General features: G+C 36.3%; 1 protein-coding gene across 1 annotated transcript; it reads right to left on the reverse strand.

The window, feature by feature from the left end:
* Positions 1-1,054: 1,054 nt before the first annotated feature.
* Positions 1,055-14,289, reverse strand: gja5a (gap junction protein, alpha 5a). The gene is made up of 2 exons (XM_028435961.1): positions 14,010-14,289; positions 1,055-3,625 (listed from the first exon to the last, which is right to left on the reverse strand). The coding sequence occupies exon 2, from the start codon at positions 3,598-3,600 to the stop codon at positions 2,449-2,451; it is 1,152 nt and encodes a 383-aa protein (XP_028291762.1). The 5' UTR covers positions 3,601-3,625; positions 14,010-14,289; the 3' UTR covers positions 1,055-2,448.
* Between the last annotated feature and the right edge of the window lie 2,171 nt (positions 14,290-16,460).

Raw genomic sequence — 16,460 nt, forward strand, 5'->3', positions numbered from 1 at the left:
ACAAACAAAATGTTCAACAAGTGACCTAATCACTACGTTTTAAAACAAATTTCTTCTTCTTCTTCTTCTTCTTCTTCTTTTTCTTTTTCTTTTTCTTTTTCCTTTTCTTTTTCTTTTTCTTCTTTTTCTTCTTTTTCTTTTTCTTTTTCTTTTTCTTTTTCTTCTTTTTCTTTTCTTCTTCTTCTTCTTCTTTTTCTTTTTCTTTTTCTTTTTCTTTTTCTTCTTCTTCTTCTTCTTCTTCTTCTTTTTCTTTTTCTTTTTCTTTTCTTTTTCTTTTTCTTCTTCTTCTTCTTCTTCTTCTTCTTCTTCTTCTTTTTCTTTTTCTTTTTCTTTTTCTTTTCTTTTTCTTCTTCTTCTCTTCTTCTTCTTCTTCTTCTTCTTCTTCTTCTTCTTCTTCTTCTTCTTCTTCTTCTTCTTCTTCTTCTTCTTTTCTTTTTCTTTTTCTTTTTCTTTTCTTTTTCTTTTTCTTTTTCTTTTTCTTTTTCTTTTTCTTTGGCATTATGTTGCAATAATCTATATGTATAGTTCTGGTTGTACTGTATTTTAAATTTAGAGATGACTTTGTTGTAATTTGCGCTAAATAAATAAAGTTGAATTGAATTGAAATTATTTAAATGTATGTTCTTCATCAATGAGCCTCAATGCTGCATCTCTTTGTCCACGTCTCTCTTTGGTTTCAACATTTTTCAACAATTCTTACATTGATTAAATTGTAATATGTTGTTGAGGCCTGTGTGTCGATGCAGCAGATAAGTATACAAAATGACAAATGGATGGAAATAACAGAGCAACAAGGGAGACTGTCATTGATGTTTTATTGACATCTAAACGAGGCAAGGACGTCATTTATTGCATATATGTTGATATGGAGAAATCCAGCACACAACAGTGATTGTACAACTAGATGAACATGATTTTTTAAATTTTTTTTATTTTTTTTATTGGATATGAAGACATTCAAAGACATCATCTGTAATCAACATTTTTTGGGTGAATAAACTCATCGTTCACTCACTATGGCTTTGAAAAAGGAAACAAGTGCATTGTTGCCACCTATTGGCTAAAATTGCTCATTACAGCATCCATAATTTATCAACTTTCAAAGTAAATCTTCACTCATTCTCTCTTCATTTCAATAAAAAGGTCCCAATATGTTTATTTATGGCTTTTATGCTCATACAATTCAAGTTTGAAAAGTGAATTTTGTGTAATATGTTTTTCATATTTCACATAAAGGCACTTTACCTCAAGTTATTGCAGATTCACAGTTCCTATTTGATTCAATAGATTTTTATTTATCTATTGAAAACAAAGCTGGCTATTCAGTCATGGAAAAATCTGTGGTTAGTTTTATTTTGGTTTTTGTGGGATGAATAAATCCTTAGGCGTATATTGTAACATTTTTCTGCAGCAACACCATCTGTAAAAAGGGAAGAAACCGTAGTGGAAACCAGGGTAACACTCCCTGCATCATGAGGACAAAAAATATTGATTTGGCGATTTATCGCAATATTTCACTGTATAATTAGAGTATCAATCCAAAAAATGCCCAATTTCTTTTTTTTTTTTTTAAATCATATTTTTTTTAAACAAAAAATCTACTTAATTGCGTTAACATATGCATAGCATTTAAATGCCTGGTCACTAGGCGCCAGTGAACCACCCCTTAATGCATTTCAGCTTGGAGGTTGATTGCACATACTGGACACTTTTATAGATAAATGTGGTCATTTATTAATTTTTTTTTTTTTTAAGATTCAATGACTTAACAGAATCAGAATCTGTTGTACAAGCAAAGGTTTAACTTTTTTTGAAAAATGTAATTTCACAGTTTGATAAACACACGCTTGTTTTTGAGATAGGTGCTTGAAACATTGTTATCGCATGGTAAAATTTCTAATTATTGATATCTCGACATATCGTGATGTATATCACATTGTTTAGTATGGAAATATATCGTATCATGCAAATTGTGAATTGTATCTTATAATGAGATTCATGGCAATGCACACCCCTACTGCATCATGTGCTTTATACCGTAACCTTCCTAATACGTTGGAATCACTTTTGGCTGAAAGCAAATGTCCACACCTCCTTTTAAGGTCAACGCACAGAGGCTCAGGCTAAGAATCCTCATGTATACAGCATGACGTCAGACAAATGATGAACTTGACACGGTCAAAGTCTACCTCTTCATCTTTCCATCTCTTTCTGGTTCCTTTGTATAAACTACTAAATGTATAATCTACAGATTTTATACCTGATACCCTAAGTTTTCATCACTCACTCCCAGAACGTGTTACTATTAATGCTAAGTTTCCATGACTGCATAGTCTGTGTTCATGTTCTTCTTCAGTCAAAGAAAGTCTTAAATTGTTGTTTGTGCTTCATAAGCTGATATTTGTGTCTTCTTGTTTGGTTCTAAAAGTCTTTCTCTTCTTTGAGTTTCTATACTGCCAGGTCATCATGGCGCACCCGGCTGCTTGTCCCGCTTGTCTTGCTAAAGCGTCGTTTGTCTCTCGAGCAGCTTGACTGCAGCATAGGCAGCGGCGTGCATTTGTTCGGTAGCTCCACAGGTGCCTGATCGTATCTCATTCTGAGGAAGTCCTCCTCGTCCTCCAGGTTGTCACAGCTGTGGTGCCTCTCGGCTGCCATGTTGGCAGAGTTCTGCTGTAGCGCCATCCTGGTGTTGAAGGGATGGGAGGCTACGGTGGTTATTGGGTTAATGGAGCAGGGAGCTGACAGGCACTGGTTGAAGTCGGGGGGAGGAGTGCAGGAAGTGGACGTTCTTGAGGAGCCGTTTGCCTCTAAGGCCACGGTCACAGCCACGGTCACTGCTCTGTGCTGGTTCCTCTGCATCACCTTGTTTCTCACACACCTTCTCAGGCTCTTCCATCCCAGGTGGTAAAGCTCCAGCACAGACAGCAACAGGGACACGCCAGCCACCACCAGCATGAAGACAATGAAGACGTTCTTCTCTGTAGGTCTAGACATGTAGCAGTTGACAGGGTTGGGGCAGGGCCAGGATTTACACAGGTACATGGAATTGAGGAACACCCCATAGATCAGATACTGCACTACGACAAACGTCACCTCCATCACTGTCCGGATCACGATGCTAAGGATGTAGGTCTGCAGCAGAGCTCCTTTTAACCGCACTCGGCCTCCTCCTTCAGGCACAGTTTCTCCCCTGTTCTCCTTCTGCTGGAGGTACTTCTTCTCCTCCTCCATGTCTCCCTCATCCTCCCGTCCCTCCTCCTTCTCCTCCTGCTCCATCCTCCGTCTCTTCTCCTCCCTTCGCACTATGTGCATAGCGTGGCCCATGTAGATGAGCGACGGCGTGGACACAAACACTATCTGCAGCACCCAGTAGCGGATGTGTGCGATGGGGAAGGCGCTGTCGTAGCACACGTTGGTGCAGCCGGGCTGCTGCGTGTCACACAGGAAGTCGCTCTGCTCATCGCCCCACGAGGACTCAGCAGCCGTGCCCAGCACCAGGATACGAAAGATGAAGAGGATGGTGAGCCACACCTTCCCAATGGAGGTGGAGTGTTCCTGGACCTCCTCGAGGAAATTTCCAAGGAGACTCCAGTCTCCCATCACGACTCACAGCTGGAGCACACACCTGAGACAGACAGAGGGCGGGGTCACCGAGGGGAAGAATTCAGGGTTTCATCTGTAACATGGTGCATGTGTGGATCACAGGTTTTAAAAATGGCTGCAGTGTAAAATGCTGGAGGACTTTCACCCAGTGACGTGTAGAAGACCAAGCACCCATAAAGTAAGGGTTGTCTGGAAGGCACGGGAAAACCATATAAAGCTGACAGCATATTATTCACAAATAGGGGAGGGGTAACAGACTGAGTTCACCATGTTATTGACTTTTTTGGCTCTAGTATCCCCTTTCTCATATTTCTGAATCCAAGTACCCCCTTTGTCCAACTCCAGTGTTTTACTTTGAAAACTTTTCAAAAATGACTAAAGAGCATAATGATGGAATGAACAAGTGATGACACACATTTCAAAGAATCTCATTTTGTGAATAAGTGGAAGGAAACAGTATTTAGTGCAGTGGTTTCCATCCTTTTTTGGGATCGTGACCAATTTTGATATCAGGAATTTCTGGCATCCCCGAAGACATTTTTTTTTCTTCTAGAATTTCTTTTTGATCATGTGCCATCGTGTACCCCCATTTGAGAACCCCTGTTATGGACGGTAATGGGCTCGTGTTAATGATATGATACAATCTATTTCTCCAAAAAAAAGAAGAAAGATAACAAAACAAAAATCATTTAAGTTGGAAAAATAACCATACTTTTCTTTCATTTTAACTCTGGACACATTAACATACTTAATCTGGGTAAACAGAAAAAAAAATAAATATATATAAATATATAAATTAATAAATAAAATATTTTTCATAGGCTAAGGGACTTCTTGTGAATTTTTTTCAACAACCATATACAGTATATATCGTTATTATAAAAAAATAATGTAATTCTTTAAAAATTCCAGGAACCCTCAGTATTTATCTTTTCTCTCTGTATATAACTGTATATCTCTGTAAATATCAGTATTTCTCTGCTTTCAGTGTAATTTTACCTGCTGAAAGGATTCGTTGCCAACTAAATTTCATTGTTTAATTAGTTCTACATGCCCACAATAACACTAACGTATATCTACTCTTCTTAATGCCTTTGGCTTTATAGGCAGCTGGAAACAAAACATAAAATTAAATTGTGTAAGTTTTCATTTCTTTGTCAACCTTTTTTGAATCGTGGGTTGACAGCGTGTGGCATTTCATCGCTGAAGGACTTTGTCCTTTCAATGCTGTGACCTGGCCTTAGTTACACACTCTCCATTCTGCCTCAAGCACAACTCCATAAAACCACATTAATGACACCAGAGCAGCAGTTACGCTGTTCACAATCCTCTTCATGATGATGATGATGTAAACCTATAATAAATACTACTATCTATTGAGAAAATCATCTCTCACATCTCTTCATCATGGAGGTCGATTGTGCTTTCATCTCTTCACTTCCATAATGAGAGTCTGGTTGAATCCCAAACACAGCAGTGACAGGCTGGTGGGTCTCCACTCAAAAATGACCCTATAAGGTTGCTTAGCTGACTGCTTTATGGGTGCTGTAAATGTCTGTAATCAGTGAAAGGTTAAAAAATACCCATCAAACTCCATCACGATGTGACCTTTGACATCTGTGATGTATATTAGAACAGTGTCCTCCAGCGTTGGCTCTGCAGTTAAACAGTTGATGACAGGCAGGAAGACTTTTCCCCAAATCTAAATTACTAATCTGTCTAAAATGACTTGACCAAGATATGAGAACGTCCATATTATTCAGATGACGACCGAAATATTCCCCTTGATGTAACACAAATCATTTATTATATTATCACTACAATTAAAAAAAACAGAAAAGTTAAGAATTGAATTGTTATTTCTTCTTACCATTTCACATCTTCTTTTGAATGCATTCCTGTTGCTTCCATTGTAATTTCAGTCCACGTTGCTGAGCTTTCAATTGTCTGACTGACACTGACACTAACACTGCAGGTTGTGATATGAGAGCGAGAAGGTCTGTCCATCTCCCTCTCCGACCCTCAGGTTCTCGTTGAAGTACACAGTATGTGTACCAACGCAATGGAAATGTATTGTAGTTTGTCTCGGGATAAAGAGATAGTAAGACAGATGAACTGATTTACACAATACAGTAGGAATGGGAATCTTTAAGCACCCCACAATTTGATTCCTTTACAATTAGGGACTGCAATTCAACTGTGAATTGATCATCAATGCATTTAAATGTATATTTTCACTGCCTTCTTTGTTTCTCACTATGCACCCATGCTTGTGTGGATTTTCTCCTTGTATTCTGGTTTAACTCCCACCATTTAAAAACATGTTTGTTAGTTTTAATGGAGTGGGAGTGGTTCTGCTGTGTTTGTGGGATTTATTTTTTTTTTTTTTTCTTTTTTTGTTTTTTCTGGATTCCAAACCCAAACACAGGAAGTGAAGTGTCTACGTTGTTGAAGAAATATAGCTAAACTGCCTTGATTGACTACAGTTTTAGGGTGCATTGGGGCGACTCAACTGGGTTCACAATGTTTATAATGGATTTACTCAAGGGTAAAATTCTTATTCTTTTTTTTTTACTTCATACAGTCAGTTTTCTGTGGTTGATTAAAATTCATACAATCATAATTATGATTATGAGTAAAATTCATATTCTATGACTTTGACAATGTTAGGAATATCATTGGTTGCCGTTCCATTGAGTGGAAGAGGATGTCCAGTATTACCAGTACGACTCAGTAATAACTCTTTACGGTAAACAAATACCACTTTAAGGCACTTTTACTTACAAAAAAATGACCAGTAACTTTATCTAGAGGCTTCAAAAATTCAAAAACACAAAAAAAAGTGAATAATAACTTTAAATTTCAAAGACTTCCAGTTGGATATTAAAACAAATTCCTCAAACTGATGCTGAAAACTCCGTTTCAGTGCGTGTGCTAATTGCCTGATGACGGTTGTATCAGAGGAGTGGTTGTGAGATTGAAAGATTTTCCCCCGTTTTTACAAAGAGGAACTTGATTTTTTTGTTCTTGGTAAAAGCCTCTGAGTCTCTCCCTCTCTTCACCCCTTGACTAACTCTTCCTGCTATGGAAGGAAACACTTTCCTTCCATGTAATGTCTGAAGGACACAAAGAAAGAGAGTCGGAGCCGAGCTGTTCATCATATCTGAGCTGCTGGTAATGAGCAGGGATTTACTGTCCCACATTGAGGTCTTTGCTAAACCTTTAGGTCAGTCTCTATATAAACCAACACAACTGTTTGGTATGTTTATGGAGATAAAATAGGGTATTTTAATTTGTGAGTGAATTATATGTTGTGCTGTATCCATGTTTGACGTGTCATACCCTTAAAACGCACAAAAAGTGCAATGTTATATTATTATGTTTAATTACATTTTTTTATATTTCATCTCATGAGTGTCCTCTATCTTCTGGTATCATTGCTCCAAGATGTTGGATAGATTATAACTGTTGCAGGCTGACAGATTATGAACTTTGGATGGATAAGAGGACGTGACTTTAGTTCTCCAAAGTCGACTCAGGCACGACTCAGCTGTATGAGCTGACACTGAGCACGACTGGAAAGCAGCCACACAGCTGTGGGTTAGGCATCAGCCTCAAGTCACGCATGTGGCACAACAAACTTTTTCATAGTTTCCATTTTTGTAACTCAACAGTCTCTTTGATGAAGGAAGATTATGTCGATTTTATTAATATTCCTTTATAAAATACATTTTTAAAAAAAAATGTTTTGCTTTTGCTGACCCAAAATCCTTCTCTATAATCAAAATAAAATCTTTCAATCAAATAATATTCTAATTTTTGTCACCCTAAAAAAAATCGCATTTGAACAGCTTTTTTCTTACCCAAAATGTTTTGCATTTGAAGGATTTTTTTTTTTTTTTTTTAAATTAAAATTATAATTTTTGATTGAAGAAAATTTGTTTTGAATTGATAATAAATACACAAATGTCCTACCCATACTATGGCCCAAATACACAAAAGATGACCTCAATTAAATAATAACTCACTTCAATCAAAATAAAAATAAATTCAATTGAAGACAAAAATTGTTTAAAAAAACAAAAAAAAAAAAAAACCTAAAAAAACTGCGTTCAATAAAAAGAGTTATAAAACAATAATAATAATAATAATCATATCACATCGGCTGAGAGCAATAAAGGTTCCCTACGGCGTTGAAATCTTACACTAAAAAATAAAATAACATAAAATAAAAAATTGAGTGTCAAATATATGCTTGCAATGAAGCAATTTTTTTGATTGAATAATAAAGACACAAATCTGTACCTCCATACTTGTTAATGCTATACTGAAATCTCCTCAAAAATACCCTGGAAAACACAAGAATCAGGACAAGTAGCACAAATTCAAACGAGAAACAGATTACATATTTTAAATCATAATTTAAATCAACAATTAAATTAACCCTACAAAGACAAACTCATAGTTGCTAATGTCATGTTTGTTTTGTTAACATTATTATCATCAATATGTAGGATTATATTTTCTGTCCAAGTGATAGATTTCAAAACTTGACTCTTGCTTCCTGTAATCTTCACATTCCCGTGGTTTAACAAAAACCTGCAGTGTATCCATAGGCCGTGAACCACAGCGTGAAACATGGATGTTTTAATCATTCCCACTAAGCCTTGTTTGACACACTCTGGATCCTTTTTGAGGACCAGGACACACTGATCTTCACTGTCCTCAGAAACACAAAGGCAAATAGAAAGTGAAATATACATTATCTAGGCTCTGTTACGCTGTGATGGGGGATGTTTAGACTGTCACCAGAAGTGGATAAAACGATGTACAGTGCTGTGTTCAAGTGCAATTATGCTACGGTGTGTGTTGAGGCTTTGCAGGAGATGGAAATCAGCGATAAGATCTCACTCACTCACGGTCACCGCTCTACCTGATGGACTAATGTAGCGGTTTCACTATAAATTAAAACAAACTGAAGGGGCTCTTGTTCACTTCTTTAAGAAATATTCAGATTGTAGGAGAGATGGCCTACTTTGGCTGCAAAGACTCACGCTGAATGGAAGTGAAGCCAAATTTGGCCTGATGGTTCATAGTCACCAATGTGAGGCCGCTTCCCAACGTCTGGGTGAGATTAGATAATGCTGTTGATTTTATCAGAGCATTAATGTCTGTGTTCACAACTGTAAAGGCTTTGTATTTGCCTTTATCACTTATGTTGTAGATATGGGATCTATTTACTACCAACATACACCCTCAGAAAGGAACGAAGCGTAAAGAAAACAGAAGAAAGGAGGATATACAGTATCTTAGCAGTTTGGTCCATTATAGTCTTAGTTAGTGATGCTGGATGTTGCTGAAATTAAACTATGAGTTCAGTAAGAAGCATAAAATTAAATTGAACTGAGCTACTTTGTCTATTCTGCTCACAATGATAGAATTAGAACATTTAGTTGAAGCATGACTCCATCTTTCATGCATCATAACTTAAAGCAGTCTTGTGGGTTATTTATATTGGTAACTTTCTGAAGTTACATGTTTCTTCTCGTTTTAATGCGTTCTAGTGTTTTAAATGTTCCCTAAACTTCTGTGAGCCAAGCTTTAGATCTTAGGCTGGCAGGCATCTTTTATTTCCCCTATACCTATTTGGGCAGGGGTTCTCAACTGGTCTCACCATGGGACCCACATTTAGCGACCGTCATTAAATTGTGGCCCACTTTTTTCAAAAAAATAGCTGTTAAAAAAATACATTTATAATTTTTTTTAAAAACATAAATCTATTTATTTTTCTGCGCAACATTCATTTCACAGCACGCCTGTCAAAAGAAGTTCATTTCAAAATAAAAGACAAATCCACCATGAGAGGCGTTAAGTATTTATTTATTTTTGACCAGCTGTCCGTGACCCACCCGGTACAGGTTCGTGACCCACGTTTGGGTCCCAACCCACCAGTTGCGAATCTCTGTGTTTGGGAATAGCAGCAGTGTTAATTTTTTCACTTAAAGAAAACTGTTTTCTACGACACTTTATTCCATGACTAATTTGTGATGAGAATGTATATTTAAGAAGTACGGACACAGAACTGAAGACACGACTATTGTTGTCATTTGCGCTATATAAAGTTGAATTAAATTGAATTGAATTAAAAACTTGGTGTAGAAGATGACGCTGGTCAGGTGGAAAATCTGGATCACAATCGTCCTCAACTAGTCCATGCTTTTGTTACCTCTAGACTGGATTATTGTAATTCTCTTTTAGCAGGCTGCCCGAGCAAGTCGCTTAAGACACTTCAGCTGGTTCAAAATGCTGCAGCACGTGTACTGACTAAAACTAGGAGAAGAGATCACATTACTCCTGTATTAGCCTCTCTGCATTGGCTTCCCATAAAATATAGAATAGAATTCAAGATTCTTCTTCTCACTTATAAAGCCCTAAATGGACAGGCACCAGTCTATCTCAAGGAGCTTGTAGTGCCATACAATCCCCCCAGAACACTACGCTCTCAAAATGCTGGACTACTCGTTGTTCCATTCATCTCTAAAAGTAGTATAGGAGGAACAGCTTTCAGTTATCAGGCCCCACTTCTCTGGAACCATCTACCAACCACGGTTCGGGGGGCAGACACCCTCTCTACCTTTAAGGTTAGGCTCAAAACATTCCTCTTTGGTAAAGCTTTTAGTTAGGTACCAGCTCATAGCTCATAATTAAGATGCAATAGGCATAGACTGCCGGTGGGGGGGTCTGGCATGCTCGGTTGGAGAGAGGTTGGAGAGGGCGTTAAGAGAGAGGTCATTTAGGTTAGAGAGGGACCGGAGAGGGTCCCATTCCTCTTTCAAACACTCCCTCTATGTCTGCTTCTTCCCTTGTGTGTTTGCTCCTGTACTCCTTCTGGCTATTGTCTTGCAGGTCCGTGGGATCCTCAGTGTGGAGTTACAGAGACTCAGCGGCTCTGTCTCCACCCTTTTCTCTGCACACACCCAACACAGCATAACGTGGATGGCTGTTCATCATAGGAATGGGATCCACACAAGGTTCCTGCTGCTTAACAGAAGGTTTTCCTTGCCGCCATGATGAATTCATGTTGGGTGTGGGATACATATGTATGTGTATATACGTATATATGCATATGTGTGTATCCATAAAATGAAGAGTCCGTCCTTAAGACTGCTCTACTGTAAAGTGCCTTGAGATACCATTGGTTATGATTTGGCGCTATACAAATAAAGATTGATTGATTGATTGAACTACTTTTTTTTTTGTTTTTTAACCAATTCATTATTCAAACTCAAACATAAACTCTCAAGCTTTATTTTTGCAGGTTGGACGTCATTTGGTTAAATAAACAAGAACTTTTGAGAAACATAATGATGCATTGCACTTTGTCTAACAGGCCATAGACATTGTTTTTTGTAAAACTGAACTAAACCAAAAGACAAAAATGTGACTTTAACAAAATTCAGTCTCTGGTGAGTGACTAACACTAAAATTAAATTAGAAATTCTTGTCAAAATTAACCGCGGTTAGCAGGACTAACAACATATATTAAAATACTGTAGCTTATGCAATAAGCTACAGTATTTTATATTCAGTTCAGAATAGATTTTTCACTTTACAGTAATCAATCATACATGAAAATAGACGTCAACAACTGCCTCGTGGATGCCACACATTCTCAGCTCAGCGATGATGAGAACTTTTACTCTCTGAGTGACTGAAGTTAATTAACAAGTCTACAGAGATAAATAAAAAGCGGGAAAGATGACTGTTTTATTAGACATGGCTGCGTCAAAGTTCAGGGGGTATATTTGGAGCATGTGGCTAAACGTACTCTAACAGCTGCTTGGCTCCAACGCTGCAGGGGAGATGTGTATATGATTCACATGAGGATTCTCAGGGATTAAAATCAAGATGAGTGTGTGTAATTTTAGCTGAAGAAGGGTGTGGCGATGATGGGATGATATGGTGATGATGGTTGATTGGTGCAATACATCCCTCACTGGGAGTCTCCTGTTGCTGCCCTGTGTGGACGTGTGTTTCTATGTATCAGTTCTACAGTATTAGCCCTGAAGCTTGATATGCTTACTATACCATACATGGCTGTTTGGCTCTGATCATCTCACCAGATATTAAATCTATGGTTTAACTGCTAATGGTATTATACTGGAAGTCCTGGGCATAGAGAATAAACTGGACTGACACACTCCTGATTATACAATAGTGACAGGTTAAATGGCTTTTTTTGTATTTGTCTTTTCTGTCTATTTTCTACACACACTTTTTTAAGAGACCTTAATCAGAAATTGAAGGTAAATATTGGCTAATAATGTGGGCTAACAAGAATACTGGACATAGAGTAGAGTTGCCGTTTATTGTCATTGCCCTGTAAAGGTACAATGAAATTCAGGAGGGCTCCCGCTGAGCTGTGCACACAAAAACAATGAAATACAGGAGAAAAATATGTATTATATGCATTTAAAATCTTTAAAGTTTTTTTTTTTTTTTTTTTTTTGCCAAAGTGCTAATTGTTTGTTCTACATAACCTCAGTTTTTAGTTAGGTGCCTTTTTGTTGATCTCTATCAATGCATAATTCATCAGCAGTGATAATTTTGACATCAAATATTGAATTTAGTTTGAATCTTTTAATGAAAATTAGTTTTGAGTTTATTTTTAGTCACCAGAATTATTTTTAATTTGTAGTTTTTTAAGTTTTGTAGGGGATTTATTCATTTACTTGTGGATTTCAATTATCTTCACTTATTAATACTTTTTATCTGTTTATTTTTTAATAATATAGGTTTGTGCCCTATCAGGTAAATTTATGGTGAAAATTATTGGTTGATTATATTAAAAGTAGGTGTTTATACAGTTGCTAAAAGCTTTGCTTTTAGTTTAATTTATGATATCATGTCATGTTCTTTTGATGAACAATTTTAACTTTAATCTTGATATTTTTTTTTCATTTTCCAAGTTATCCTCAAAATATTCTTTTTTTATAATGATTAAGACAAAGATAAATATAAATATATATATTTTTTTAAATCATAAAACATTTCAACTCTTTACCAAGCCGAAAAAGCTTTAATAAGGAATTAGTGTCACATTGTCATTTGTCAATCTGTTTTAAATGGTTTACATTTGTTTGTATGTGTATCACTGCTTAATATTAACAAAAATGAAGAAAAAGCTTAAACATTTTTATGATGTGGACTTAATGTATGCCAAAAGTGACTATAACTCATAATGATTCCTACCTCAGCTGATAAAGCTTAACTACAAATTGAAGTTCTCTGTACAAGTTTATGTTTTTATTTATTTTACAGAAAATTCTATACATAATACATATAATTGTGTTAATATCCGTGTTGATGAAAAACAGTGGAGTTCATTGGTGACAACCTTTACCACCTGCTAAAGTGTTTAGACATTCGGTAATAATAGCACTGTGCTTGAACTAATTTGTCGAACCCAGAGACTTATGTGAAAAAGACAGAGAGCAAGATGAAAGGAGTGAGAGTGAGGATGACAGCTCTACCTGACACAATGGACGGGAACACAAACACACTGCATGTGGCCTCCACACCATCACCATCCCTCAGAGATTCAACTCTCTGCATGTGCTCATGCTTCCCATCATGGGGTGCCGAATGTGAAAACTCGGTCACTGTTTCATAGCCGACACATTTTGAACATTTAGCTCACTCTCCTCACGTTTAGCTCATGTTTCTTTCATTTGAGACAGAAATTCATGTAAAACAGCATGTTCTACATCATTGTTAAACATGTGTACACAAAGATAAATCTAAATGTTAAATCTAAATCTAAATCTAAATGTTAAATTGGTCACCAAGTATAAAGCTACATTTTTAGAAATTATGCAAAGCGTGACTGACTGGCACTGATCTACCCACTTTGTATAATTTCTAAACATTTAGCTTTACGCTTGATGACCAATTTAAGATTTGGATTTAAATTTAACTTTTACATTTACATTTACATTTAAAATAAACATTTACATTTAAAATAAACATTTACATTTAACATTTAGATTTAACATTTACATTTAAAATTTAGATTTAGATTTAGATTTAAATTTAGATTTAAATTTAACATTTACATTTAACATTTACATTTAACATTTAACATTTAACATTTAGATTTTAATTTAACATATAGATTTAAAATAACATTTACATTTAACATTTAGATTTAACATTTAGATTTTAATTTAACATTTTTATTTAACATTCACATTTAGATGTAGTTGTGTACACATTTTAACATTGATATAGAACATGCCGTTTTACATTATGTCAGCTATGAAAAAGTGAACGAGTTTTTACATTTGGTACCAAATATTCTATCTTACACCTAAATAACAGCTGCATGTGTTTCTACCTCTGCTTACCTGTTGATCTGCTATTGTGAGGAACTTCTTTCGCTCACATGAAGACTCCTCAAATTTGCTGATGAAGGGGTAAATCTTGAATTGGTGCGTGCAGCTAAAGATGAAGAGAAAAAAAAATATTCTTCTCTTGGTGAACATCAGCTGAGTTTGACGTTGTTTGGTGGCATCCAAAGGTTGTGTTGTCCCAACGCTGAGCTGTTAGTCCACAGAGGGCGCACACACACACACACACACACACACACACACACACACACACACACACACACACACACACACAAAGATCAGGGGGATCACAGGAGAGTGTTTCCCCCCTCAGACCTACCTACTCTCTCCTCCTCCTCCTCCTCCTCCTCCTCCTCCTCCATCTCCTCCTCTTCCTCTTCCCACTCCCCCTTTCTTCTCACATCCCTGGTGCTCTATTTTCTGCTGGGAAGCTTTCTCCGGCAACAGAAGGGGAAGTGGAATTGTTTTCTGGGATCAATGGCAATTCCGCTGAGAGTAAACTTCCAGAGTGCTGCAACTTTTTCCAAAAGTTTGCAATCCAACAATCCCATGGACTGAGAGCAGTTATATTTGATATATAATTACAGAGCAGATTTTTTACATTTGGCTTGTGATTAGTAGTGATTGCATGTATGCAGGTTTTAGGAAATACAAATCAAACATTTGCATCACAACTTTGTTAAATTGTCACATTAATTGAAACATAAAAAGTGCATTTTCCATTATTGGCTGGTAATTCTTTAAATCTATGCACATGAATTATCACAAATACCGAAAACTCTACTTAAGTACATGGCATTAAATGAAAAGGTTTGTGGAACTGAATTACATGATCTTTTATCATAAATGTTTCCTTGTAATATTTACTCACAGCACAAATCATGCTATGAGTAAAACTTAAACCAGTACTCAAATAAAATCAAAGCAAAATTTGCAGCTATTGGGCAGATTTAGAGGGAAAAAATTGATGTTTATTTGTCCAAAGTTTGCCATTTGAAGCTCATTATGATATGGAATTATGACAGCAATGTATCATCAGCTGATGGTATTCACTTTTACATAACTTTGTAATAAGTGGACTATAAATACAGTATATAAGCACAGATCAAGTGTTTGTTGTGATGTTCAATTGACAGATTTGTTCATCTGTTCCGTCTCTGCTCTCACGGAAAACTCACAATGAATAGATTAGTTTGGGGTGCAAAAAGTCACAGATAAGTTAAAATAGCTCATCCTGCTCTATTTTAAGCTTTTCTCTACGTTTTCCCTTCTTATCTTTGCACTGTAAAAGTTTCAGTCAGAACATCCATCACACAGTTCACCACATTATACTGTAGGAACGTCTAGTAGTGCTTCTTTCTTCAGTTCACGTACATCATTGGAAGGGTTGTAGTTCTGTGAGGAGGTTCATATTCATCCTAATACAGGAACAACAACGCTGAAATGATGATTGTAATACAACATATCCCACTTCAACAATGGAAGCATTTTCTTTTCAGCCGAAACTATTTGAAAACATGTCAAAATAAATTAGGCAATCACATATAAAAACACAATTTATTAATGCTTTCCTATTAGTTTTATTACTGTATTTTAAATAAAACTTTTGACATTGAAACCTAACACTCGTTAATGCATAAAACTATCTAAGCCCTCGTGCAGTATCTTCACGGCCCACCAGGGTGCCGCAGCCCACAATTTGAGAACTGTGTTAAACAGAAAGAAAAATGCATCTTTAAATATTTTAATTGGAAAGTGTACTTCACTGTTTGTTTGTAGAAGAGTTACAACATGGTGGTGGAACTTGTGCTGAATGGATTGGTGTTCATTTATATAAAAAATAAAAATAAAAAGTACATTCATTTCTTGATAAAACTATTTTAACACTTTTTTACATTTACTTTAGTCTCAGTAAACATGATTTAACACATTTCAACTTCTACTGTACAAACCATACCGACCTGACACATAAGCAGTAAGTTTACGGCCTTGGTGTGCCAATCCAACATGGCAACCCACTCCCAGTAAGAAAACAAACAGACCAAATATTTCCAGTAAAGACTAAATCTTGAAAACACACTTATCGTTATTGCTCTGATCTAAATTGATTTAAATAGCTGGATTATCTTTGTCTACTACCGTGGATCTGATAAAATGTGTAATGTGCGTGTGTAAAAGAACGCTGAGTAGCGGGAATCCCATGACAAACTTCTTTATAGCCGTGACCTCATGACTTGAAAACCTCTTTCCATACAAAGATACATTGATGCAGACAGAAAACATTTGCTCCCTGTGCATCTCGCAGAGGTTAATCTTCTCTTAAAAGTTGACTTAAAGTAAATCCAGTGGAGCAACCAGCATCACTTTAGGCCTCAGTCAATCTTTTTAAATGGATGGAAAAAAAAAAAACTGTTGCTAATTCCCAAAGACGTAAAGTCTTCCTCAGAC

The sequence above is a fragment of the Gouania willdenowi genome, chromosome 21 (genome assembly GCF_900634775.1).
Source record: "Gouania willdenowi chromosome 21, fGouWil2.1, whole genome shotgun sequence".
NCBI lineage: Eukaryota > Metazoa > Chordata > Actinopteri > Blenniiformes > Gobiesocidae > Gouania > Gouania willdenowi.

Coding starts and splice junctions, on each gene's coding strand:
- gja5a (XM_028435961.1), bottom strand. CDS start 3,600: ATGGGAGACTGGAGTCTCCTTGGAAATTTCCTCGAGGAGGTCCAGGAA.